Consider the following 27,849-nt stretch of genomic DNA (forward strand, 5'->3'; position numbering starts at 1 on the left):
CCTCTATTATATTTATTATATACGTCTGATCTACCAACTAACGTAACAATTGGCACATTTGCAGCACTCACAACATACTACCCAACAACTCCAAGAGATGAGCTTGAAAACTGGCTGGAACAATGGAAAATAAAAATTAATAAATTCTCTTTTATTGATAAAAGAAGATTTCAATAAAAGAGATGACGGATACGGGTACCTTCGACTTGAAGATCTTTCATAAAAGAAATATCATCCGCTCCACCCGTCAATCAAAATCCTACTGTCAGAAATGTTCGCGCCAAATCCTTACGCTAACCCCTCGTAAAACCTCCACCCAAAAAACGTCACCATCGACGGTATAAATGAATCGTCCTGCACCAGTAATGCATTGACTAGTGATCAGTGTAGCAGTGTCTGGGGACTCGGGAGACTGAGAGTTTGGAAACCCTGAAGAAGACATCGAAGAGGATGTCGAAAGCTCGACGCAAAGACAGTTAATATTTAATTTCACGCATAGTGGTTCTAAAATTCACTTATACGTATTTCGTCCTTTTAGGACTCATCAGAGCGCATCAGTAAAGCGCCAAAACGTGAAATCAAATCTTTTCCGTCAAAGGAAGTAATAATTAACGTATACAGCGACATCTAAAAATAAAGCAAAAAGTAAAAAATCCGAAGATTTCTTTTTCGAATCCAAAATTCAGATTCTCGACCAAGGTTCTTACTCAGAGGGATCGCTATGACGTGGAATGCAATTTTTTATTACCATGTCGCTTTACTCATCGTCTGTTTGCTTTGAAAATCATAGAAAGGCCAGATTTTTATGTATTTACGTATTAGTTTTCATCGTTCTTCTTGTAAATTCAGTTTTTCCTCTTTTCTAGTCTGATTAGGACAAAATTTCTTATTGGCTTCTTTTCTTCCTGTCCCAATGCATTCGTTAAGTTTTGTTGGGAAATTTGTAATAAAATAATTTTACTATTAGGTATATAAATTATATATTTGTGAAAATGCAATAGAGAGTTAAAAAGAAAGTAAACTTATTGTATCATCTTCAAAACTTCGAATTATGCTGTCTCGCCTACCACTTGAATGGTTAACTCCGAAATCTGAAACAAATAAATTATAAATTTTAATTGTTTATAGATAAATAAGATGACGAATGCCAAACAACTCTATTATATCTTATCCCCAACACCAAAAATTGAAGAAAAAGAAAATAACAATATGACTTTGACGTATAATGTAATATCATTTAAGTTGATACCACATTTTAACCTTTAACTTCTATCTGGACGAATTAATCACCATTTTGTGTATTTAACCACGTTTTGGGCTGCATTTAAGTGTAGGGATGAATAAAAATTTGACCACAATTTTTTGTAAAGCCCAAAACGTCGATGGTTGTGGTATGTAGGTGAAACTACGAACTACAAGAAACCCCGGCAAACAACAATCGGTTTTTACTGCGGGATTGGTTGTGATTAAGAATTCCGGCAAGATATGAAACGGGAACAGAAAAAGATATAATACATATAATACATCACTGCTGCCCTCTACTAAGCGACACGAGAACTAATTTTCCCATCTATTGTGACAGCCGAACTAATTTCTAACTTCCAAAATGACAACTTGTTACGGTAATATTAACAAAATCCCTAGATCGCAGATTTTAATTGTAATTTTATCTTTAGGTACAGTTAATTTAAAAATTACGGCAGTATGGATAATGAACTTTTGCTTAAAATAAAGCTTTTTGTTAAAGTTATGACATGGATTTATTTAAGTACAGTTATGAAAAATTTACTGCTTTCTTTGGAAATTTTAGCTAGGTATCATTAAAGTAGAAAGTTTACAGTTTCACGTAGATCATAAGTTGAAGATTTGTTTTTAAATAGTAAAGATAACTGTACCTAAAAAGTATATAAATTTTAACATTGTGACATACCAACCTCCTCAATACTTAAATCAATATTTTTTTAGAAACAGATATCTGCTCATACCTCTTTATGTGTGAGGTCATGGAAATGTTAATGATCACTGAAACAGTGAGGTTATCATCAATATGATTATTGCTATGTTCCCAGATGAGCTCCACCTTTCTAAGCCTATTATTCCATTCTAACCCATTCCTTGCAGTTTGATGCTAATTACTAATTTTCTGAATTCTTCTCCACTATGTTGGCCACGACACAACTTCTTTTATTTTCGCGATGAACATTAAGATGCCCTTACGTTAAACTTTCTTCATTAAAACACTAGCCAATGAGTTTAGATTTATAACACAATTCGATGGAACAAAGTTTCTGCATTCCGACTCGAACTAACGTCGAAGAATCCCAAAAATCGTTCTACTAGTTTTCCAATGGAATTAATATAACTAATAACAATGCTGCTAAATTAATGCTGCTAATGATGCTAAAGTAGGTATTATTGTGTAGAAAGGTCCATGAGTTAAGACAAGTAAATATGCAGTGAAAAACGCAAATTCCCTATAATCGATATTAAAACAAGAACTGTATAACTACTGCATTCAAATAATTAAATCTTTACTTACATTGACATGAGGAGGAGTAGATAGCACGTAATGGACCGAATCGGCTACATCCTTGGCACACAGAGCTGCTACTTTTTCAATCTGCTCAATGTTCTCAACTGGCATACCCAACTCTTTTGAAACATTTTTCATCATGTCAGTTACAATTGCCCCTGGGCTAATACTCTAAAAAATAAAGTGGGGTTATTTTTGCATAAAGAAATTAAAATATTTTTGACGTGACAACGTCTTAAATTAGGTTGTGGCTCGGAGTCACTCATGAAAAAGTGTAACGCCCGCTCACGTCTGTTACGATGAGTCACCGAACGAGAGAGAGGCCCGCCGGACCGGCGAATACCTTGCGTCTCTCTCCCACTCAAACATGATCGGTCTTTCTCCTATCATCGTCCTATCCTCAACAAAATCACTCAAATAGAAATTAGTTAAGTTTAAGTTTACATGTACAATGTTTTAGTAAACAAAATATATTTCTATAGTTAAAATTTGTGCAATTCTTATTTTCATTCAATTCCTTGTTCCTATTGTGCAATTTAATAATATTCATATCAATAAATATTCTACCGAGAAAAAGACGTTGTCACGTAAAATCTTCGCCCGTAAAACCGACTTTACAGGCAACCGATTTTTAAACGCAAAAGAACGAAAAATAGCGAAACTATACTCTTGTATCATATGACCTTGTGTGACGATTAAATTTTGGTTAACGTTGAATTTTTACGTAAAATTATAAGTTCCTCCTACATTGTCAAGAATGCGAATGAGTTATGTAAATTTTAAATTTTTTTCATGGATTTTATAATTATATTTCATTTAAACTGCTTAATTTATTTGTAATAAATAATTATAGTTACAATTTTGATTGTAAAATTAATTTATTTTATTTAATTTACTGGAATTTTAAATGAACATAAGAAAAGTATTTTAGGAGAATTTAAATATTGAAAAATAAATATGTTTGTATCATAATAATTACTTAAATTATAAAGTAACTACTATTTTAAATGCAACACTTCCCCCTCCAACAAATGGTTGTACTATTGGTCATTTCCACAACTCAGAGGAGGAACTAAACATGTACCTACCTAAATATCTTTTTTTATATAGGCTAGATAAACATTTCCAATGTGGTACTTATTCCGAATCAGAGGGTAAAATTTTAACAAGCAGAGTAAAAATTAAACGTTAAAATTTTACTCTACAGTAAAATTATCGAGACGATAAATCGAACGATGGGTAAACATCTGTCCAAAGTTGTATCCGAACATCAAAGAGATTGGGACCAGCACATTTATTTATTCCTAATGGCCTACCGCTCGGCCGTGAATGAAACTACAGGCCAGATTCCAACCTGCCTGATGTTAGGTCGTGAAGTTCGTTTGCCCTGCGACCTAGAGTCTGACTGCAGACCTTCTGAAGAACATGTTGCAAGCGAATAATATGTGGACCCCCTGAAGTTAACAATGAACAACATTCATGAACTTGCTCGACGACACATCCAGTTAGCCAGTGACAGAATGAATGATCAATATGATTCTCGATGCAAGAATTAAAGCTTTGAAGTAGGTGACCTTGTTTGGCTTTATAATCTACAACGTCGTCGAGGCTTGTCTCCTAAACTGCAAAGGCAATGGGAAGGTCCGTATGAAATTAAAAAGAGAATAAATGACGTAATATACCGAATTAAGAAGTTGCCGAAAGGTAAACCAAAAGTAGTTCACATAAATCGTCTTGCACCTTATGCTGGCTCAAATGGAACAGAAGAAGTCCGAACCCTTCAACATGAGACCAAAGATGACCGGCGACCAAGCTTTAATGAATTTATGTCAAATTACGCAGAGAGAAAGAGTGCTAGATTCGGCGTGACAACAGAAGTTCAGCAGGATCTTTTTAGTGTTCCGCATAACGTCTCTCTAGCCCACTGTGTTGCCAAAGACCTTGAGATGACAAAAGGAATCTCGTTCGCATTGCTGTACTATCGGGATGCATCAAGATGTCAGAAGTCAAACAGACGTTGTTTAGGTCCTCCACACGAAGAGAAGTGTCATTAATCGTTTGTGGTTAAAGTGTCAAGAAACTGGTGATGTTGGTGAACATCATACAAGCCGTACAAGAAGAACCAACCAAACTATTAGAAATAGACTGCATGAAGTAGGGTTAAATGTTCGAAAACCTGTGAGAGTGCCTGTGTTATTCAGAGGAAATCGCGCTCATCAATTTCAGTGGGCACAAGAACACGCAAATTGGGTTAGACGTGGGTGAGCCTCTACTTTGTCCACAGATGAGTCCCGATTTGGATTGGCACCAAATACAAGACGTACAAGAATTTGGAGACGATTTGGCAATGCTGAATGATTGTGCAGGAAGCTTTTGTCGATACCTTTTAATGTTCGTTGATGATAATCAAAAAGATTGGGATACTTTGATTCCTCTATTCCTGCTACCTAGAATAGTCAATAACCGACCCGTTAATATGTAAAAAGTATTAAAAATTTAGAATGTTCTAGATGTCATCGAAATATCCCGAAATGTCTCGTTAGGTCTGGAACGTCAGAAAATGTATATCAGCAGGAAGTTGACAGTTCAAGTAGTACTGAGCTTTTGAATAGTTCTCTGATTCAGTTAAAATCATCAACTATTGTAATATTGTTTGCTGTTTTTATTACTAATTAAAAATACTAATTAAACAACTCACCGTTACTTTAATGTTGGTTTTTTGCGTTCCTTGCTCTAGACGTAGAGTTTCAGTAAGTGCACTTATAGCATGTTTGGTTGCGGAATATACATTAAGCTTTGGAAAATTAACTACTCTATGACCTGCAATACTGTTGATGTTAATAATATGCCCTTGGATGTTATTTTCCTTCATTTGCTTTATAGCTTCTCTACTTGCAATGCAAACCGAAATTACGTTTATATCAAATTCTTGTTTTAAATTTTTCGTTGAAATTGAACTTAAATCATCTAGAAGTAAAACAGCCGCATTATTTATAAGAATACTGACAGGTCCGACATTCTCTTTGGTCCAGGAAAATGCTTTTACAATGTCTTCTTCTTTGGAGACATCGCCAGTATAAGGAAAAAATTTTCCCTTCTTTGAAGATAACTTCTTAGCTACTTCATCTAAAACGTTGGCACGTCTTGCAACACCGACAACCTTAAAAATATTGTTACATTAATAATTGAAATAAGAAAAATTTTAAAAATCAGAATCGAAATATTCAGGTTAAAGAAAATTAATGTATTCTTTATTCAAAAGATGAATATTGATTTAATATTTCTTATATGGTGCGTTGAGAAAGAGCCGAAAGAGATAGAGTTGCGGAGAGATTATTGCGCCACCTATTATTATTACACGAAATTATTGCTAGGCGTCATTTATATTTATAAATAAAGTCGTCAGTCGTCAATCTAAATTCAAAAATCCCAAACTCATAAAATCTTATTCCAATGGGTACACGTAAACTCATCACCAATGAGCATAAATGCCCTCGTAGATAGTACAAACTCATCACCGTGATAAAACCAGCGATTTTAAAATAGATCCGGAGAGATTTGCAAACTCATCACTAGCCAACTGTACCCAGTGGCAGGTACAGAGCATAAAATGTTTGCAAACCGCTAAGGTTTAATAATTTAAAACAATAATTTAACTCGGGATGTATTAAATGCAAATGCAATGCATTGACTGGTAGTAGGCAGATCCATTAAATTCTATTGACAAATAGATAAAACTATGCGAAAATAAAAATTTCTCTCTAAAGCCGGAAATACACATGCCTGTTACTAGCACAATGGCATACCAGTACCTAGCAAGCACCAGCTACTGTTCCCAAACTCGCAAGTTTGTACGTTAACTGGCATGCTAAAGCCGGGTACACACATGCCAGTAAATTGGAAAAGTAGCTAACATGCCAGTTGCTGGCATATTCCAGTAACTGGCAAGCAATAAACACATTTGCTAGTAATTGGCATGCCAGTAGCTCCCTTGCCTATACTGGCAAGGCTAAAAAGCAGGGTAGATTTTTACACATGCCAGTGCTAGTAAACAATCGAGTCGTTTTTATTTTTGCTTTTATAAATAGTTTTTATAAATAAGTACTTGTTTTGTAATTAATAAGTTATTCGGAATGAATTAAACAACCAAATATTGCAAATGACCACGGATATTGTTAGAAATTTAGTACTGAATTTGAAGCGGAACTCAAAAAAGAGAAAAATTTGGGATTTGGGTGTGTAAGCATTGTCACGGGCTATTTTATTTTTATATAGAGATGATTTAGAATTCCAAAGACACTCCAATTCACTATGTATAGCAATAAATTTGACGGTTTTTTCCTCATCCCAACGAAACATTTTTTTAATTAAACAAGTTTAAAAATAAAACGATTAATATATAATATATTTTAACATAACATAACAAATATATAACATAACAAATCTGACAATTCCCTGCTAGCTACTGACATGTCCGTAGCGGTAGCGCGCGTTCACATATGCCAGTGACACTCCCCACGCATGCGCCTTGCACCTTACAGCACGCTACTAGCAAGAAAAATCAAATTCTTGGGGATTAGCTAGCATGCCAGAAACTAGCTTGCCAGTTAACGTACACACTTGCCAGTTTGGGGATAGTAGCTGGTGCTTGCTAGTTACTGGTATGCCATTGTGCTAGTAACAGACATGTGTATTTCCGGCTTAATTCCTAATTTGGCAAGGGTGAACGCTACGCGCATCCCAGTAGCTAGCAGAGAATTGTCAAATTTGTTGTGTTGGTAATAAAAATTAATCGTTTTATTTTTAAACTTTATCGTTAATTTAAAAAATTTTTCCGTTGGGGTGATGAAAAAACCATCATTTGCAATCTTCACATTTGTGGATTTGACGTATGGGTTTCGATGGCTTGTGATATGAAAGATTGGAGTTCATATTATTAAAATTGTATGCTCTAGGTTTATAGACTTGGGTTGTGAGAGCTTGGAAATTTGTGATGTGAAAAGTGATGGAAGTTATTAGGCTCAAAATTGCAGGCTTGGGTTTATGTTCTTGGAGTGTGGGAACCTAGGCTTTAGTGGGCTAACCTCCAGGTGTTTTGGTGGGGGTCGTATTTTAAAGGTGATTTCTAGGGAAAAGTGAGTTAGGGTGTAGGTGGAAAGGTCGGTCGGGTCACATGTTGTAAGGATTAAGTTCTTTTACGAAAAATAAGCGAATTACTTGGTTGTTTTCAGGGTTAGGTGCTTGATGCGCTAGCTTGCTTATGATTTTTAGGGGTTAGAAGGGTTATAATCAAATTCAATAGGATTGTCAGGGCAGACATTTTGTAGTTCGTAAACACTTGCTAGTAAGCGGCTATATATTTATTTATTTTTTAGCACACAAATTTACTTCTCAATTATCATTTTTGTTGGATACATTTGATGTAAATCCGACCTGGATAAAGTAGACTCGTCTTGTTGCAAAATTTATTATTTAGTACTTCGTGCAGCTTCTTAGTGTCGTTGAGCTATACCTGAAGGCCAAGAGCGAACAGGCGAACATTGTTATCTTTTTCGAAAGTAATATTCTTGTTCCAATACGGCAACATTGTTAAAACTCCGACAAATAGTGGAAATAAATATTAAAATCAGGTGATCAAAAGTGTTTCACGAGCACACAGTCAGGTAACATGGCATCAAAAGCAACGTGCAGTACATATCTGTTCATAAACCGGATAAAAAGAGATGGTTCTCTGTGAAAGAAAAACAAATGATTAAATTGGTTTATAAGAGATTACGCAGAATAAATCAAGATATGTCTATAGAGGACGTTGTGGCATTGTGTGGCGATTTAACGAAAGTATCGGCTCGTACGGTTTTCCAAACAATTCAAGGTAATCACTTTAAAACCTATTCATAAACGACGTACAAAAACTGTATTGGACAATATTACTAAAAGTACCTATAATCCGACGAAAATTTCATGGATTTTATTTTAGGGACGAAAGGCCCACGTTAAAGGCTATTCAACGAGAAAATAATGCAGACGCAGATGATACTTTAAATAAATAAAGTTTGTTAATTGAGAGAAAGAATAGTGATATGGCGGAGAGAATATGTATAAAAAATTCGTGATTTTAGAGGTCTTGGAAAAAAAATTTATTATATAGACGAAACATGATTGAATGAGCGTCATACGAAATCCAAAGTACGGCAAGACAATATTAAAAGTTCCCTAAAGGCTTTTAATGAGCGACTTACAACTGGCTTAAAAGCACCTTTGGTCAAAGGGAGACTCCTCATTATTACGCATAAGGAAATGATTCAGATTTTTTACAAGGTCGTTTAAATGTGTCTATCTCAATCAAAACGAGCGATTATCATAAGGATATGAATTCGGATGTGTTTGAAAAGTGGTTTTCCTCTATACTGACTCTTGTAGAGTCAATGTAGAGGAAAATTAGAACCTGGATCGGTAATTATAATTAACAATGCACCTTATCATAGCCGTAGTATTGAAAAAATACCTACTTCTGCATCTTAAAAGGCAGATATAGTACATTGACTAGGAAGCAAAAATATAAATTTTGATGAATCCGAATAATCAGATTTGCAGTAGACGAAATGGCATGTGAACATGGCATCAGCGTATTAAGAACTCCATCGTATTATTGTGAATGTTAGAACATTAGAAGAAAGTAGTGATGGTGAATTAACACCTGGAAGTGAATCAGCATAAACAGATTTATTTTAAATAATAACTAATATAGTTCTAGTGAATTTGTTTTTTTATTGCTGTTGTTGTTTTGTCATTTGGAAAGTACCTGTGAGATCCTTCGTCCTACGAGGTTATAGTATTGTAAGTACGTACCTAATAACTTTAATATTATTATGGTAAATCTGTTTCTCAAAATTAAAGTTTACATTAGTGTGTCGACATATTTAAATAGATCATTATTCCAATATCAGTACGTTTAAAGAAGCCTAATGTAAATGATTCTTTTCGAATAATTAGTCCTCACAATGATTTCCCTTATCTTAAAAATGTACACGCCACCATTGAACTACACTCGTCTCTCGTTTCGGGCCCCTCCAGAGTCTATCATTTTAAAAAGATACCCTGACAATCCTATTGAATTTGGACTATGGGATGGGTGGCTAGTTTGTTTAACTCGATTAAGATCTAGGACATAATTATTTTTATTTATAACTTTTGTATTTTTTATCAAACACTCATCGATTTTATCATGTCTGTTATCTTAATGGATTGCAAGGTCGAAGAAATTAAAAAAAAAATGAAAACAAAACTCAATATTTCAGCGAAAAAAAAAAGATATTTCTGCAAACCGAATCGCATTTGAAAAAAAAAACTTATACTTTAAGGTGTTATGCGATGTCTATGGTTATGCGCATAGACATATAATACAAGATAGACTGACTGCTACAGTACAGTCGTGTTCCCCCAGTGCGACAGAGAAAACTGACAAAGCAGTCTCTACATCTCTGTCTAATGGGTCGGTTTTATCGATCACTTGTCATTGGTCATTTAATTCACGTGGTAGATAAACCTGGCAAATTAGAAAGAGATCCAGGGACTGCTTTGCATCAGTTTTCTCTGTCGCACTGGGGGAACGGGCTGATATTGCAACGATCAGTCTATCTAACATTATATGTCTATGATTATGTCATAGAGCCAAAAACCCATAGACATATAATACAAATATACTGATAACTGCAATACACGATGGTTCTACCGGTGCGACAAAGAAAACTGACGCAAAGCAGTCACTGCATCTCTTCCTAATTTGCCAGGTTTATCGACCACATGACCTAAATGACCAATGAGAAGGTCACGTGGTCAATAAACCCTACCCATAAATTTGGCAATTTGGAGCTTTGATTCGCATTCAGCGCACCAAAAACCTTCGGAAAAGTATATTCTGATTTTTGGGTCTCAGGCTTGTGCCAGTCGGCATCTTGTGATTCGAAATATCAGGAAAAATCACAGTAAATATAGTGAGTGAGAGAAAAAAAAAAGAGAATAGAACAGAAGTAGGGAAGAACTGAAATCAGTTGTCAACACAACATGAAAATATCAACTAAATAAGCAGATTCGACAAATGAGAGAAAATAATATTTATAAATCGCATAATAAAAATCACGCAACAGTGATAAAGATCCTTCCACTAAATGTAAAAGGCTACTAACGAAAAAGAACAAAGAATGCGAGTTGGCATGCCAATGTAATAAAAAACTCTTGTCTAATAACGTGGCATTGACAGTGACAAACACAAAATCTAATCGGTTACATAAGCACGTGGCCGTGGACCTTCATACTAGGTCGTACGCACTGAGAGAGCTGAAACGTTTTGGTGCCAAGTTATGACCGAAAGTCAGTATACATTAACTCGACTAAAAAACGAAAATATTATAAATAAGATAATAAATAATATTGCTCAGAAACTGGAACAACATTGCTTGTAATATTACCAAATATTATCTAACATTTTAATTAAAGTTTGCAAAATTTTCTTATGATTTTTAAATTTAATCGACTTACCTTTAAACCGGCATCAACCAATGTCTCTGATATAGCGGCCCCTACACCAGCACTTGCCCCTGTAACCAGGGCTACTTTTCCTAACCATCTATCCATTTCCTGCTACTATTAATGATGACAAGCGAATAACGTTTATATTAAATCCTTGACGATAAAATGTTATCTAAAATATTGAAGTTCTTTATTATAATTTATTTTCTAGATAGTAAATTATGTAAAAATTATGGTAATATTAATGTTTTAAGGATAAGATACACATGTTTGAATTTTAAAGTTAATGATACGCAGTATCAAAATAAATATTTGCATTAGATTATTATTTGAACTGAATATTCGCTAGTAAATTTAGAACCGATTGCATTATTTTTAACGCTTAAGTTAAACTTACATAAAACAAAACCTAAAAATACACTGAATAGTTTTAAATCAATGCAAATTATAAATTAGAATCTTCATTAAACGAATTTAAGGTAAACATTATCAAACAAATAGAAAAAATTATTAATAGTTATAATTAGCTGATGACAGACCCAGAAAGAAATAAAACAATAAACTACTAATACTCCAGTCGTCTGAGACGAAAATTGCACTGAACCCCTAAAAATTATACAAGCTGAATTTTTCTGAGAATGTCAATTTGGAGGCCCCAAAAAAGATGCAAAAAAGATTACTACTTTTACTATCACATTGGGATCATTATAAGGGGTTGAAAATTGGGGACAGAAATCACTTAGGTGGAGATGGTTTTTTTTTTGGAGAGCTGGGTCGTAGATAAGTGAATGAAACAAGCGGACTGGAATGGGATAACTACAAAAATGAATCAAAGAGGGGTACTTACATGGATCTCCTGGACAAAACAACGCCGCTTATAAAAATCTTCCTGCTGGATGGAAAGATAGGCTTTTCTGTCCTAAAAAATAGAAAAAGAGATTAGAAACTTTTTAGAGGAAATAATACTCTTTTTGGAAGAAAAATTTATGAATGGCTTTTTTCAACATAGAGACATCCACAAATTTACATGGATACAACCTACTAGGAATCTGGGCTCGATAATCTACTATGTAATCCAACGTGAAACTTCCCAGCTGAAAACAACTGACGTAAGGTCATACCGTGGAACATCCTCTAAATATAACCTAGAAAGCTTAAAAGAAGATTCAACGAAATTTCTTTACAAATTACGACTGGCCCCAAAATTACAAAATGTGGATCGAGAAAATATATCAGCGGAAGAATTATAACAACAACTTAAAAATGCATCCATGAGGCTGCAAGTGAAGCTTTGAGGTCTAAAGACAAACATGAAACAAAAAATCAAGAATGTTGGTCGGAGAATATGCAAATGTTAGTAAACAAGAAGGAAACTGCTTATCAGAAATGGATGTCAACGAGAAAGGAGGAAGATTACAAGATAATTATATAAAAAATTAAAAGAGATGTAAAAAGAGAAGTAGTGAAAAGTAAAAATGGGATGTGGGATCGAAGATGTGAGAGGTGGATAGTTATATGGGTGGAACAAGAGTTGGGCAAGCGTGGAAGGTGATAAAGTCTCTCCGGAGGGAAGGAACGGAAAAATCTAATTTACAGTTAATAGATCTAAAACAGTGGAAACACCATTATGAGGACTTACTGACAGAGGATAGAGGTAAATTCCAAGAGATCGAAATGGAAGAAATATCCGAACATACACAAATAATTGAGATAACAACCGGAAAGTTAAGCGATGGCCTCAAAAGATCGAAAAACGGTAAAGCAGCAGGACCTGGGGACATTCCAATTGAGTTGGTAAAGTATGGACCAAAAATATTACATGAGATGTTCGTTCAACTATTTAACAAATCGGTAAGATAGTTTCGAAATCTTTTCTGTCTTTTTCATTTTATTTAACAAATGTTTATAAGGACAAAATATCCCTGATGATTGCAATGTTGGATACATCAGCTCAATTTTCAAGAAAGGGGATAAACGCAAATTCTCTAATTACATGGGAATAACTGTTATCAGCTCAGTGGGGAGGTTGTACGGTCGAATAATAAAAAAGAGAATAGAATCAGAATACGAAGACATAGAAGAACAAGGAAGATCGTGCACTGATGGTATATTTGTTCTGCAGTAGGTAATCGAAAAACGGAAGGCAAGGAATCTATCTACCCACCTATTGTTTGTAGATTTAGAGAAGGCATACGATACGGTACCTTTGAAAAAACTGTTTCAAACATTGACGAAAGTAGGTCTCAGTAGAGAGTATGTTGATGTTATCGCAAATATATACAAAAATGCAAGAAGTGTCGTTAAAGAAGGAAACTTTATGTGTGATTCATTTCCAATAACAAAGGGGCTTAAACAAGGATGTTGTTTATCTCCGACCTTATTTGAAATATATATTCAATCATCGCTAGAGCAGTGGAGGAAACAAGTATCCGGAATGGGAATAGACATAGGTGGTGGTAAATGTCTAACAACTTTATTTTTCGCAGATAATCAGGTAGTCGTAGCGAATGATGAGGAAGACATGGACTACATGTTTAAAAAACTAAAAAAATTTTTTTTTAAATTTCCTTTAATATGAATATGTCAAAGACAGAGTATCTTAAAATAGGAGATGATGAAGAAGATCCAGAGTTAGAAATTAGAAACACAAAACCTGCAATGATTATAAATATCTCGGATCTATAATATCTAAAGAAGGCACTACCAAAAGAGACATTGAAAACAGAACGCAGCAGGGGAAAAAAGCGGTAAACATTCTAAACTCTCTACTATGATCTAAAGATATTAGACAAGAAACGAAATTGACAATCTATCGAACCTTGATAGAGCCTATTATGACTTATATTGCAGAAGTTTGGCAGATCACGCAAAAAGATAGAAACATATTAGAAGTAGTAGAAATGGATTTTCTAAGGAGAGCGTATGGTGTATCGAAAAAAGGTCATATCAGGAATGAATATATTAGAAGGACGACAAATAGTGTATATTCCAACGTAGACAGAATTGAAACGAGACAACTAGTGTGGTATGGTCCGGGGAAGCGAATGAATGAAGATAGATGGCCAAAGAAATTTTTAAATTACATACCACAACAAAGAAGAAGAAGAAGGGAAAGAACTTCAGTTGCCTGGGAAGAAAATGTACGGCACATAATGAGAGATAGAGCCATCAAAGAAGACGAATAATGGACAGAAAACGATGGCGGTCGAAATGCGAGAACCGGTAGAGGCTGTAGGAACGTCGCTTATATATATATATATATATATATATATATATATATATATATATATATATATATATATATATATATATATATATATATATAAATGGCCAAATATATGGCCTGAGGACAAATTCGTTGAACTTCCCGAGCTCGAATCGGTATCAATAAAGTGTTATGATCATTTCGGCCTATCCCAGCCTCATCAGACACTTGGGCTGATACAAATCTGAGTCTGATGAGGCTGGGATAGACCGAAATGATCATAACACTTTATTGATACCGATTCGAGCACGGGAAGTTCAACGAATTTGTCCTCCTAGGCCATATATTTGGCCATTTAATTTAATAAAGCGATAGCGGCTTTCGCTAAAAGATTTTATCTTTTACATATATATATATATATACATATATATATATATATATATATATATATATATATATAATATATATATATATAATATATATATAATATATATATATATATATATATATATATATATATATATATATATATATACGTTCAAATCAAATGAATTTTGTGGCATCATTAATTTAACACATTATTTTTAAAAATTTTTTGCCTCTTATCACTTTTTCGAACTAGTTTTTTTATTGCTGGCCATAAAATTACAATTAGTTTCTACGGATACAATAATTACAAACAGTTCCATCAATAAATAGTCAATAATTTGAAGCTATCATTTATTATGTGAATAAGATTAATATTAAAAATTTTGATATTACAATGGCCTACACATTTCAGGAAATGGCAGATATGCATTTCACTTTGGGTAAGTTGGATCAGATAAAATTATGATTTCAATAAACTATCGGGAATATCGTAGGTTAATGTGAAGGAAATAGTGCAGCAGCCGCAAGGCGTTATGAAGTAAAATACCTCAATCGAAATACACCCGATAGACGATTATTTCTGACCATTGATCATCATTTACGGGAAACGGGTACATTCCAACCGCAAGTTGCTGGCAATAGTGGTCGTCCAATAATGGACGCAACTGATAAAGACATTTAAGAAATCATTGAAGAAGTCCCTGGAACAAGTACAAGGGTAATAGCTGCTCAACTAAATGTTCCTTACATAAGGGTTTGGAGGCGTTTGAAGGATCAGCTGCTTAAACCCTATCAGTTAACAACGGTTCAAGAGTTATTGGTTGAATATTATCCTAAAAGGATTGAATTTTGCTATTAGTTGTTAATGGAAAATACTCGAAATGTTAATTTTATTAGAAATAGTCTGTTTACCGACGCGGATACCTTCAGTAGAAATGGAATAACAAGCCATCATAACGAGCACATTCTGGCCGACGAAAATCCTCACGCCAAAAAAACGACTCATCACCAAAGGACTTTCAAAGTTAATGTTTGGGCAGGAATTGTGGATAGCAATCAAGCAATCTAATAGGCCCAGTATTTCTTCCCAACAATTTAAATGGTGATAATTATTTGCAGTTCTTGGCAAAAGATTTACAAGAGTATTTGAAAGAAGTGAATATTGCAATAAGGCAAAATATGTGGTTTCTACAAGATGGTTAATGAAAAGGGCCGTAACTCAATAAAAACTGTTTTTTGAAAAAAGTGATAAGAGGCAAAAAAATTCATTTGATTTAGACGTACTCAAAAGTTTGGGGGGATTTAGGGCTGCACACCCCCCTTTAAATTTTTCTGTGTGCTTAGATTATGTTTTTTCTTTTGTATGAAAAATGTTTTCAGAACAAGAAAGAAAGAACAGAAATATCAAGTAGTTTAGAAGATAATGCAAAAAAACAATTTTTATTTTGTATCTTTAAAGGGCTGTAACTTTTTTGTGTACACTTTTGTACTAAGGTAAGTTGGATTCAATAAATTTATGTTTGTCCCCAGAATGCATGATTAAATTTATGACATACCTTTTTGAAATACCCAGTATAAATGTTTATAACTATTGCAATAATAATAATTGTAAATATCTAAAAATTTCTTACAATGGGGACATCATTGGTGTTAATATGTGTACTAAATTTCAGCTTAATCGGTTAAGTAACTTATGCAAAATGTTAATTGTTTATCCCACAAACTAATTATTTAAACAACTCCTCTAGCCCAAAAAACGGTCCTAAAACATTTTACTGAAGTGGATTGAATTCATGAAGTTTTGAACTTTAAGTATCCAAAAAGTTTCTTATTATTAATTATTTTAAAATTGTTGTTAAAAATAATGTAAAAAAAGTCATTTTGATAGTTATAAACATTAACTTCGTTATTTTTTATTATAACTAATTAATTCATTAATAATAATTAATTAATTAATTAATTTTTTATATTATAATTATTTTTAATTTAAGTTGATCTGGATAGGTCGTCAAAAACGCATATTTAAAAAATATATATTATAGGTACTACAATTTGAAAATTATATCAGTAAAATAATGAATTTTGTGCTTTTCTCATCGTTTATAAAAAAACAATGCATATCTGGCTGTATCTAATTACGTCTTTATCATTTATTCATTAAAAACTTTTAGATATATGCTAAACTTTGTGACGCGAAATACCTTTTTTTCTCTGTAGTATGCGCCAATAATAGGTACTATATGAAACCAAAGACACTATGTTATGGTATTTTTCTATTTATTTGTATTGACTCCAATTATTCTGCTTGCTTTGTTCTAAAATATCGTCTAAAAAATAAGACTTACCCAATTATTTATATTCATGCACTGATCTACTACACTGAGCAATAAGCGTTGTGGATATTTTTCGGCTATTTGTGGGATTATACAGTAGCGTTAATGATTTAGGTAATCAACGGAAAATTGTATAGTATTAAAAATGGTAACCAATGGACATACTTTCTAGTCTATTAATTAATAGACATTCGTGTTTACGTGTACATGTTATTTATACAGGATGTACATTGATACAAGTACTGTTTGATATTTATTTTTTAAATCATATACATAAACGCAACAATATTTTTTTTGTTTAAACACAAAGTTGCATTCACCTTACGGTTATTAGCTGCGGATCTGTAGAATTTTACAAGTAAATGTAAATAAAGAAGACATATTTTTGGAGATGCGACTTACAGATACTTATTAGATTAAATGAAAAGCTATAATTCGCCATTACGCAAAGGAATAAAGTGGTACAGAAAATTATCTATGGAGCTCTTGACTGATACCTCCTCCTCCTAAGTGCCTTCTCTGTTGAGGTTGGCGATCAATATGGCAAATTTCTCTCTATTCTGGGCTTGATGAATTAATTCATTTCCTTTTGTGTGGATCCAATTTCTAATGTTTCGTAGCCAAGATTTTTTTTAAATATACCTATATCGCGCATCAAAGCATTGCCAATGAAAGCATGACGATTACGAAATTGAAGGAAGTGGTAATTCGGGGCCTATTAGGAGATTTTATTGTCACACCAGTCATTATGGAAAATAGTCACAAACTCAGCGATGTTGATCGTGCAGGCAGAAGAGGATGTACAACGTGTACGCAAAAATGGTCGAAGAGAAATGAAGGCAAGTAGCACAGAGGAAAGCAATCAACACCTCACTGACAAGTGATGGCTGTAAAAAATTCTATTGCCTTGGCCGTTTTTTTGATATAATGTTATTACGTTTTGTTTTATGAAAATAAAGCTTATTTTGCCTAAAATGTGTTCTTACTAAGAATATATAAATATATATATATATATATATATATATATATATATATATATATATATATATAAATATATATATATATAAATATATATATATATATATATATATATATATATATATATAATTATATATAATTACGCAATTTTTACTTATAAATATTATGGGCCATGTGAGTCCTCGTTGACATCTCAGAAGTACAGGCCAAGTATGCTTTCTATAGATTGTCTCAAAGTGACTAGTCTGTACAGGGTAAATGCACAACATCGATGCCATATTTCTGCAAACTTGTATTAAAATAAACGTCACTTCTTACTACTTAGCCTAACCCATCTTTTCTGTTGAGGGTAGCTTAAGTACTAATGCCCACTAACGACCCTGCCTAGCTTCCTTCTGTCAATGGTTCTCAAACATAAATAATATTTGCTACAACATACTTAAGTTAAATTAAAATAAAATAGAAATTAAGAAATGCCTTTTATTTATGTCACACAAGCAGTTTGTTTTTAATTCTACAGTATGTGCTAGCGATACAAATCATTTGTTTATAAAAATAAAACTAAAATATAAAGATTTATTTCTTTTTTCTGTCAATCGCTGTCACATTTAGTTTCTGCTTCACTATCATCATTATTATTATCATCACTGTCATTACTATCTCCGTTATTTATGTTTATAATTATTGGTTCGATATCGTCCAACAAATTGTCAATTTCCCACATTTTTTTTTCTGTTGCTATTACGTGGTTTACGTAGTTTTTCCATTTCTCTGGCGTAATGACCTGGTACGCTGCTATAATTAAATTTCGCGTTTCAGCTTCTTTAAAATTCGCGTTGCGTCCAGTTATATACCGTTTCACTTCACTTCAAACCATTTCGATGGGATTGAGTTCACAGTAATAGGGTGGGAGCCTCAGAATCTTCACATTGTGCTTTTTGGCAATATCTTCTATTATGTGCCTGTCATATTTTGCTTTGAAGGCCTTGACTACATCAAGTAACTCGCATTTTAGGTAGTCTTCTTCAAAAAATAGATCCTTTGACAGAAGCCATTCTTGAATATATTTTTTTAGTATTAAACTTTTGGGAATTTGTTCTGACTTTCTGCTGTGATAGGAGGCATTGTCTATTACCACAACAGTTTTTTCTGGCAAATTTAGCATTTAGCAAGTTATTTTCGAACCAATCTTCGAAGGTCGGTCCATCCATTTTGTCGTGGTAGTCCTGAGTATTTTTCTTTGCCAAAAACGTGAGCTCTGCTCCATCAACAAATCTACTGGTAGATCCTGCGTGCAATAAAACGACCCGTGCACCACGAGTTGTTGGAGCTTTTAATCCTATTGTCAGACCACGAACAAAAGCATCGCGATGAGATGTAATTGATTTATCAACCCATTCTTTTTTCACACAGTGCCGGATATTTACCCATGATTCATCCAAATACACTATGTTTTATCCTTCTGCACGGTATTTACGAATTGCGCTTAAATAACGATGACGCCATGAGATGATTTCTGGTTTTTCAATCAAAATTGAATTTCTGCCATGTTTTATAAACACAAATTCCATATCACTCTGCAAGCGATGTAGCGTGACCCGTGAAAAGTTGGGCAAAGTTTCTTCGACATTTACAACAGCTAATATGGTGTTTATTGTTGGTGGTATGTTGTCACGAAAAAATTGATGAACTATTCTACGAATTTGGCCCCTGACACCTTCATCGTACTTGTTGTCACGAGAATTACCAACCTTCCGCTTCTTGGGCTTGCTCTTTGTAGATTTTAATCCAGCAGGTGATAAATATTAATGTCGTATGCAAAACAGAGTCTTTTCGCAAACACCACTCATTTCTGACACTTTCCTAATTACACTTGATACAGAATCGTTGTTATCCTGATTAAGATGATAATTAATAATATTCATTAGTATTTGCTTCTCTGAAAGTTTGAGAGCTTTTCCACGTTTTCATTGAACAATTTCCTCCATTTTGCAGTAAAAATTCGGCGTCAAATATAACAATACCCAACAACAGAAAATAACAATAATTGCCAACAGCAAATCACAACAACAGCCACCAACAAATAATAACAATAACAAAACAGTAAATAAAGGCTAATTAAACCCCTGGATGTATCAAGCTTTTAAACATATTCTGTACAAGAATTACTCTAATTGCTTCTTAATTACTGAATAACTTAGAAGAAAGTATCTGCAGTTGATATCAACCAAAATTACAAATTCCTTACACATTATGAAAGTAATTAGCACCGCAGGGACATAAGTAACATTTTAAATTTGGCAGTTGGTAGAAATTACCGGAATTATTTAAACTCTGAAACAAATGTTTATTTAATGCACTTTTATTATACTCCTGCTACTAATAAAAGATAAAAGTTGATAAGTTACTATTAGAAACAAATAATGCATAGTATTATGTAAAATTATTAGCAAAAAATATTTGTAAATTACATAAAATTGTACGTGAGGACTTGTTGAGAACTCCTGGTTTATTCCGTTTATTTTGAAAGATAGATAATAGAGAACGCCATCGTTCACTGCATAAAACTGGCAACGTCTTAGCGAAATTCCCATAAGGTTAGCATTGCATAACTTACCCTGTACAGACTAGTCACTTTGAGACAAAGTATAGACTTTCTAGCCGGGCTCGAAATGTCCCCGTGTATTTTAAATGAGTTCGAGAAGCCGCTGTTAAGCTACAGAGCATTTTCTGACGACCTAGCGCGTGAGTCCAAGTCGGCATCACGCGGCCGTATATAACTTTTATGTGTGAGTTCGTGTTGGCCTCTCATGGCACTTAACCTGTTAAATTACTCCAATTTTAACAAAAATTTTTCTAAAATTCAAAAAATTCGCCTTTTTTTATTTCTAAAATTAAAAAAAAAGGGAAAATGAACAATATCTTGACGTTGCGACCTAGAGAAACTCATAAACTAACGAAATATTTTTGGTTTTTTGTCAAAATTTTGTTACGATGAACAGCGCGAAGTAAATTTTCTTTTATCTTGAGAAAATTTTCCTAATTTTTATACTAAATGTATAATAAACAAATTTAAAAAAAAAACTCAAAAATATGTTTAAAATATTGTAAATAAACCCTGCCCTTCCCCTTAAGCTTTGTTTACTGAACGCCAACGCCGCTAATAACCTGGTGGTGCATGCGGCAACTTTATAAACACTACATAAAACTATATAACAATAAAAAAACGTTTTAGAGCAATTGCATTATATATCATATTAAATCCTTAGTAATAATTTGATATAATGCAAATATTACACACTATCCTATAAATTAAATTATACTATCCTAAAGATAAATTAAACAAAATACAGCAGTAAAATTATTTTATTTTAGTTTTTGTTAGCATAACTCCAATTAACTGTGTCACCTTGTATGAGTTAATCAAAAGTAAATAACTGTACAAGGTCATGGCTACAATAACTAAAAAAAAAGAATTGTCCGTGTAGATTAACGTTATTATGATTTCAGCTACAATAATTGCACCTATATAACAGCTGAGTTTTAATTTTTTTTCTTTTAAATACAGCTGATGTTATTTATGTTATTTTTTGCCTTTTTTAGCGAAATCTTCAATATACCTACATGGTTGTAACAATATATCTAGACCTATATCAGTACATATAGAATAAGCACATTAATTTCATCTCAAAACGGAGATGTAGCTATAATCTTGGGTGATTTTAATACCAAAATAGGGAAGTTTGATGAGAGTACTGTAAGAGTTATTAGAAAATTTCCGTCTCCTAGATTTTTGTATGGAAGATAGTCTACGTACCATCCGCAAACCAGTATCAACTGCAAAACATACTCTGGTGCAGACTGAGGAAGTGATCATCAACTTCCGACATTGAGTATCAGAATATAGAAGAAATAAGATGATTATATCAATCAATAGTAAAGAAGAATCCATCAAATTCTCTATACAAAAAGAAAATAACAACTTACTTCCCTTTATGGATGTGTTAAATCCAAAAGATGATACAGGATATTTACACAAAGTTCACAAATAGAAAATAGAAACCAATACATACCTATAGAATGTTTAAATTATCACAAAAACCACAACATAAACATCAAAGAGGTAGTTATGGAATGATTATATAACAGAGCCCAAAATACTTGTTTCAAGGAAAATTCGTTTCAGGAAAAAAATCTGCTAAAAAAGGTTTTAATAAAAAAATGATTACCTATTGTTATTTATAAACAACTAATTTCACAAGATTAAAGAAAGGAAAGAGCAAAATACCATAAGCGATCCAGAAACGTTTACATGAAGGGATTTAAAGATAAAAAATACCATATGTGAAGGGTTTATGAAAAAAACTAAAAATATGTAACAGGAAATAAATGCAACATTACAACATTCGAAACAACCAATATACTAAGATCTATTATGTCCAAAACCAAAGACAACAACACGCAAGAGAGATCAAAGAACTTCTGTTTTACTTTAAGTTCCATCTTCTATCGAAGGCTGCGGATCTTATTGACTGCTGTCTAATTAGTTCTGCACTACTGCATTTAAACCATTTCCTCAAGATCTTAAGCCACGATATACTTTGTCTTCCCACATCTCGCTTTCTTGGAATTTTGCCTTGCATAATATGCTGCAATAATGAATATTTTTGCTCTCTTATAACATGGTCTAAGTACTCAAGTTTTCTTCTTTTGATAGTCAATATAATTTCCTATTCTTCTAGTAACTTTGGCATTTGACATTCTTTGAGTCCATTCCTAGGATTCTTGTGTAACACCAAAATTCAAAGGCGACCATCTTATTTAAAAAAAACTGAACCAAAGAACTGCATCTCTAAAATACTCTGTAAATGAAACAACTTTTATGTAGGAGAAAAGCAAGACCACTAAGTGTCAGGATAAAAGAGCATGAAACATACATCTAAAACAGAGACTTTGACAGATCACAAATATACAAACATGTGTGCATATGCATAGTACAATGGAAAGATGCATTAATAGTCATAAAATAATCAGACATAAAAAAAGGAGTTCTCATCTTCGCGAAGAAAAATGTGTAGTAAATCCAACAGCAAAATCTAGCAAGCTCTTATCTCCAATACTAAAAGAAGTCAGCAACAAAAATGTAAACTTAAAAGAATGTAAAGGTACACTGCTGAGTTCCCCTTCCATCGATGCGCGCTAGAGGAGATGAAAGGCCAACAACGGTATAAAACCAAGGTTAGTAGATGTTAAGTAGGTTGTCTCGTAACTATGTGGGCGAAGCGAGGGGAATGCAGAATGCTTACGTCACTCATACGACAAAGTCAAATTTGACAGTTGTCTGCACGTCTGAGTTTAAGTTCACGTTTATTGTTGTCTCTATAGTATAGTATAGTTTATTTGTTTAGTTTTTATTTTTAAATAGGTATAAGGACAATATTATTTATAGAGACTTATTATTTAGTTATTTGTGTACATAAACACTTGTGAAGTGTGTTTTCGTAGCCGTGATATCAAGGTTTGTCTAACAATTATATGTAGTTTTGTACGTTATAATAATGATATATTTTTTAGATAAGTTTTAGATGAGATAAGTATATATAGCTTGAAGATTTGTGCTTGAAGGACTAATCATTTTTTGTATTTTAATCTAATAATAAATTATTTATATTACCTATTTGTTTTGTTTTGCCTACCACTAGATATGATAAGAATGCTGCAAATTCCAGGAAAAACATAATAAGTACGTTCCTACATATTTAGTATTTTTGCTTTTGAACTTTTTCTACTGTTTTTTGGGGTTTTTGTGCGAAATAAACTGTTATCTCCATTTAAAACACACAATATTATCAATATAATCAATTCTATTTTTTGTCATCAGACTATTGATTTTAGAAAAAAAAAATGATATAATTACTAATATAAGAACCACTTAACATCCCTATACCCAAGAAAATCCCAAAACATATTGCAAAACCTAAGTTTTTGAACCTTTTATTAGCATTGAAGCTTATGGCAATTTTAAAAGTGTCGTATGGGTGACGTATTCCCGCCTTTAAAAAGCGAGCATTTGATTGGTCTATAGTTACGAGACAACCTACTTAACATCTACTAACCTTGGTATAAAACAGTGTACGCCACTAGAGAGAATCAAGTTCTGCCAAAGTGCTGATCTGGTAGAAATTCCACCGAGTTTTTGGGTGTTGACTGAAGGCCAACCGCAATGCTAGAGTATAGATCTAGTGGCAATTTACTGTGTTGATCTGAAATAGGCCAGTTTAGTGACTAAGTGTTGATTCGTCACTTCCCGCTCCTTGCCGGATCGAGTGTTGATCGATCCGTCCACCTCTGACGCAGATCATTCCGTATTTTTTGGATTTTTATGACATTAATTATATTTTATTTTTCATAGGTATTAAACAGTCGGTCATCGAGTCGTGCATCAATACCGTCGTCGTAGAATTGACATTTACATTTTGTACATATTATCTGAGTTTTACTGAGTCTGCTGTCTAAAAGAGTTACCCGTCACAACGTATGCTGCCCCAATATAATATATTCACCAGAAAATTTAACATGCTAATTTCTCCAAAAAAGACAAAATGCGTGGTTATAACATCAAATTTAGTAAGATGTAAATTCGAGCTGTGAACAATTTGAATGTAATTATAATTTGGAAATTGTTTTTAATGCCCTGTGTCCGATTCTTCTCGATCGACGACGATAAAATAAAATGTTGAAGTCGTGGAGTAAAATATAGTTTTATTGACAGCTACTGAATTATTACACTATAGTTGTTGTTGAGATAAAAATTTATAATAGACTGCCTCTCAAACTAGTCCCGAAGCTATATTTATAATCTCACTAAAATGCTACGATTCTACAAATAAGTGTATTGCCTCTGCATAGAACAAAAACCTTTGACTTTTGAAAGCTGGCAAATATAATTTAAACCGAGGAAATGATTGCAATGATTTCCTAAATACTTATTAGGCAATCAATAGTTTGCAGGAAGTTGAACAAACTGTAATTAAGCTACTAATCGATATGTTTCACAATTATACACGATGAAACTATAAAAATTCAGGAAATTAAGATTAATGTGAGATTACTAGTTAATGGACTAATTTGTGATTGAACAGCTAAAAGTCAGATAATAGAGCAAGTGATAAAGTTTAAATATCTAGGCATCACACTATTTAGTTAAGGAAAGCTCGAAACAGAAGTTTGAATAGAGCAAACAGAGCTGCAAGTTGCTAGAATAAAACAATATGGAGAATTCAAAATATCGGAAAAGAAATGAAAGCCAGAATTTATAAAAACAGCATCAGACCAATAGTAACATATGCGGCAGAAACACGACCTGACACAAAGAGGACAAAAATAATGTTAGAAACAGCAGAGATGAGAGCTCTTAAAAAAATTAATGGTAAGACAATATAGGTCAGAGCTAGAAGTACAATTATAAGACGTAGATGCAAGGTATAGAACATCAAGAACTGGGTAAGAAAGAGATTAGAATGGAACGATCATTTAAGCCTAATGACAACAAATAGAGAAGTATACAAGAAATAGAGAAGACAACGAGAGACGGTTCTCCAATAGGAAGACGACTAGTAGAAAGTCCACGTGAAGTACAAAAGCAAGAGTTATAATTTTTACAAGAACAACAAATATAAATACCACGCCAAATATTACACTATGCGGAAAACCAGTAACAGTCAGTCCTCATATTAAATTTTTAGGAATGCATTTGGACAATAAACTAACAGCGAGAACATATAAAGCAATTGCAATTAACTTGCCATACGAGAATAAATATTTTAACATCATCAAACAGGAAAAAGGTTCCGACGAAGATACAATACTATTAGTATACAAATCGTTATAATCAATTCTAAACTGGATTATGGATGCAGAGCTTGTTTCTCTGCCAGAGTCTATTTTAAAATCTTTAGATACAATCATCGAGGTAGAATCTATGGACAGGGCATCACGTGACTAAAAACGACCTCACTTCGGCCATATCGTTAAGATTGTTTTGACACTTTTGACAGATCGTATATGTTTGTTTACGTTTGTTGTTTTTCGAATATTTTTAGTTTTATAATACTTTTATAGAAACTGTAATAATATATTGTGATAGTGCATAATAATGGTTTCTTGTTCTCAACGTAGTTGCAGTAGCAGAAGCAATGTTAATAAAAAATCTTCAGGAATAACGTTCTACAGGTTAGTATACAAATATTTAAACAAAGTAATGGCCCGTACTTCAGAGAATAAATTAATAGTATTTGACTGTATTAATTTATCTTTATGTATAATATATCATGTTTAGCGAACTTTTAATTCTAATGATAATTAAGTAAACATCTATTGCAACTAACTCCAAATTATTTGCTCTTTATCGAGTAATTAAATTTATTAAAGCGGTGATTCCTTCTGATTCTCTGAGATCGATTACTTTAATTCAACGAGTATATTCTAAACACCCGATTGAACAGATGATGAAATCAGAACTTTACATAATACGTCAAGAAAAAGTTGACTTCATATGGATTCCTTCCCAAGTGGGTATTCCCGGAAATGAAGAGGCAGACTTAAGTGCATGTAGTGCAATCTCTAGTGCAGACTCGGAAATAATAAATGCAGACCAGAAGATTATTAAGGAAAAGATCTGGCATAACGAATGGCAAATATTAATTTTAAAGTGCGACAAATTAAAGATACGGTTATAGGGACTAAATCTTTTTACAAAAATTGCTATGAACAAGAACAGAGTGGAGTTAACCGATTACGATTAGGCCATACTCGACTCACACACTCGTACCTATTTTCAAAAAGTAACCCACCAATATATGATCACTGTAATACAACCTTAATAGTACAACAAATTATGGAATGTGATAAATTCAAATATCAACAATCTGTTTTTAAAATAGATTCAAGTTTATCAGTCGTGCTAGATCAAAATAGTAATTAAAAGAACTTACTAGACTATTTAAAACCTATTGATGTATTGTATAAGATTTAATTTTTTGTAAAAAATTGTTTACGTACTATTTTGTAAAAATCTCTTTTTTGTAACCATGTGACATACATATACTTGTAAAATTATACAGATCAGTCGCTAATAACCATTAGGTGGATGCGACTTTGTGTTTAAATAAAAAATAATAATAATAAATGTACATACCTTCCGATTAGTGCAATATTACGTTGACAAGCCTCTGCTTCTATTACTAAATGCAAGCCTCATTCAAAATAGTGTTTATGTTTGTAAGAATTGAACCTATTAAACGGCTGATACTAAGTTTTTGTTGTGCTGACAAAAACGACAATATAGTTAATATTTACCAAATAAAATTAATCATCAGAACGAACTATTTATAATGAAGTAATATCGACTAGTTATCGTTTATTAAATATTATTTCTTTATTTATATTGTGATATATATAATTACCGCTTTCAAAAGGGACAAATATTATTTATCTCTAAAAATTAGGAAAATACTCCGCAATCTAATCGTCGTTACTGTTATAAGTAAAGCTTGGATTATAGGCAAAATGCCTTTTTTGCCTATTATAATTGTTTTTTGCACTTTTTGCCTTTTTTCGTAAATTCCGCCTATTTGTGCCTTTTTTAAAATTTCATGGTACTACCCATGATATTATTCTATTACTAAACCATTCTATAATAAAATTTTGGGTCAATAATAAAATATTCATGGTTTGTTTATATAACAGATTTCTAGGAAAATGTACCTGATCGAGACTTGTGGGTTAACTATTTGGAAATCCCTAAACTTTATTAGTTTATTATCAGTTGTACAGTCGGTTACTGTATCAGAGTTTAGTCACAAATTGCTATATCCTAGTTTAGTTTTGGATTTCCTTATTCG

The 27,849-nt window shown here is 32.9% G+C and overlaps 1 protein-coding gene across 6 annotated transcripts in view; it reads right to left on the reverse strand.

The window, feature by feature from the left end:
- Positions 1–955: 955 nt before the first annotated feature.
- LOC140436553 (farnesol dehydrogenase-like) overlaps positions 956–27,849 on the reverse strand; it is a 31,683-nt gene continuing 4,789 nt past the window's right edge. Inside the window, exons 2-7 of one of the 6 annotated variants that reach the window (XM_072525462.1) lie at positions 27,144–27,272; positions 11,910–11,981; positions 11,072–11,234; positions 5,232–5,693; positions 2,540–2,704; positions 956–1,091 (exon numbers count right to left, since the gene is read on the reverse strand). In XM_072525462.1, coding sequence (XP_072381563.1) covers positions 1,050–1,091; positions 2,540–2,704; positions 5,232–5,693; positions 11,072–11,167 — 765 coding nt within the window. In that variant the 5' untranslated portion in view covers positions 11,168–11,234; positions 11,910–11,981; positions 27,144–27,272 and the 3' untranslated portion in view covers positions 956–1,049. Of the gene's footprint in view, positions 1,092–2,539; positions 2,705–5,231; positions 5,694–11,071; positions 11,235–11,909; positions 11,982–16,981; positions 17,102–27,143; positions 27,273–27,849 lie in introns of those variants that run through there. The other 5 variants (XM_072525464.1, XM_072525463.1, XM_072525466.1 and 2 more) reach the window with 5 other exon arrangements.

This window comes from Diabrotica undecimpunctata, chromosome 3, assembly GCF_040954645.1.
Source record: "Diabrotica undecimpunctata isolate CICGRU chromosome 3, icDiaUnde3, whole genome shotgun sequence".
Classification (NCBI taxonomy): Eukaryota; Metazoa; Arthropoda; class Insecta; order Coleoptera; family Chrysomelidae; genus Diabrotica; species Diabrotica undecimpunctata.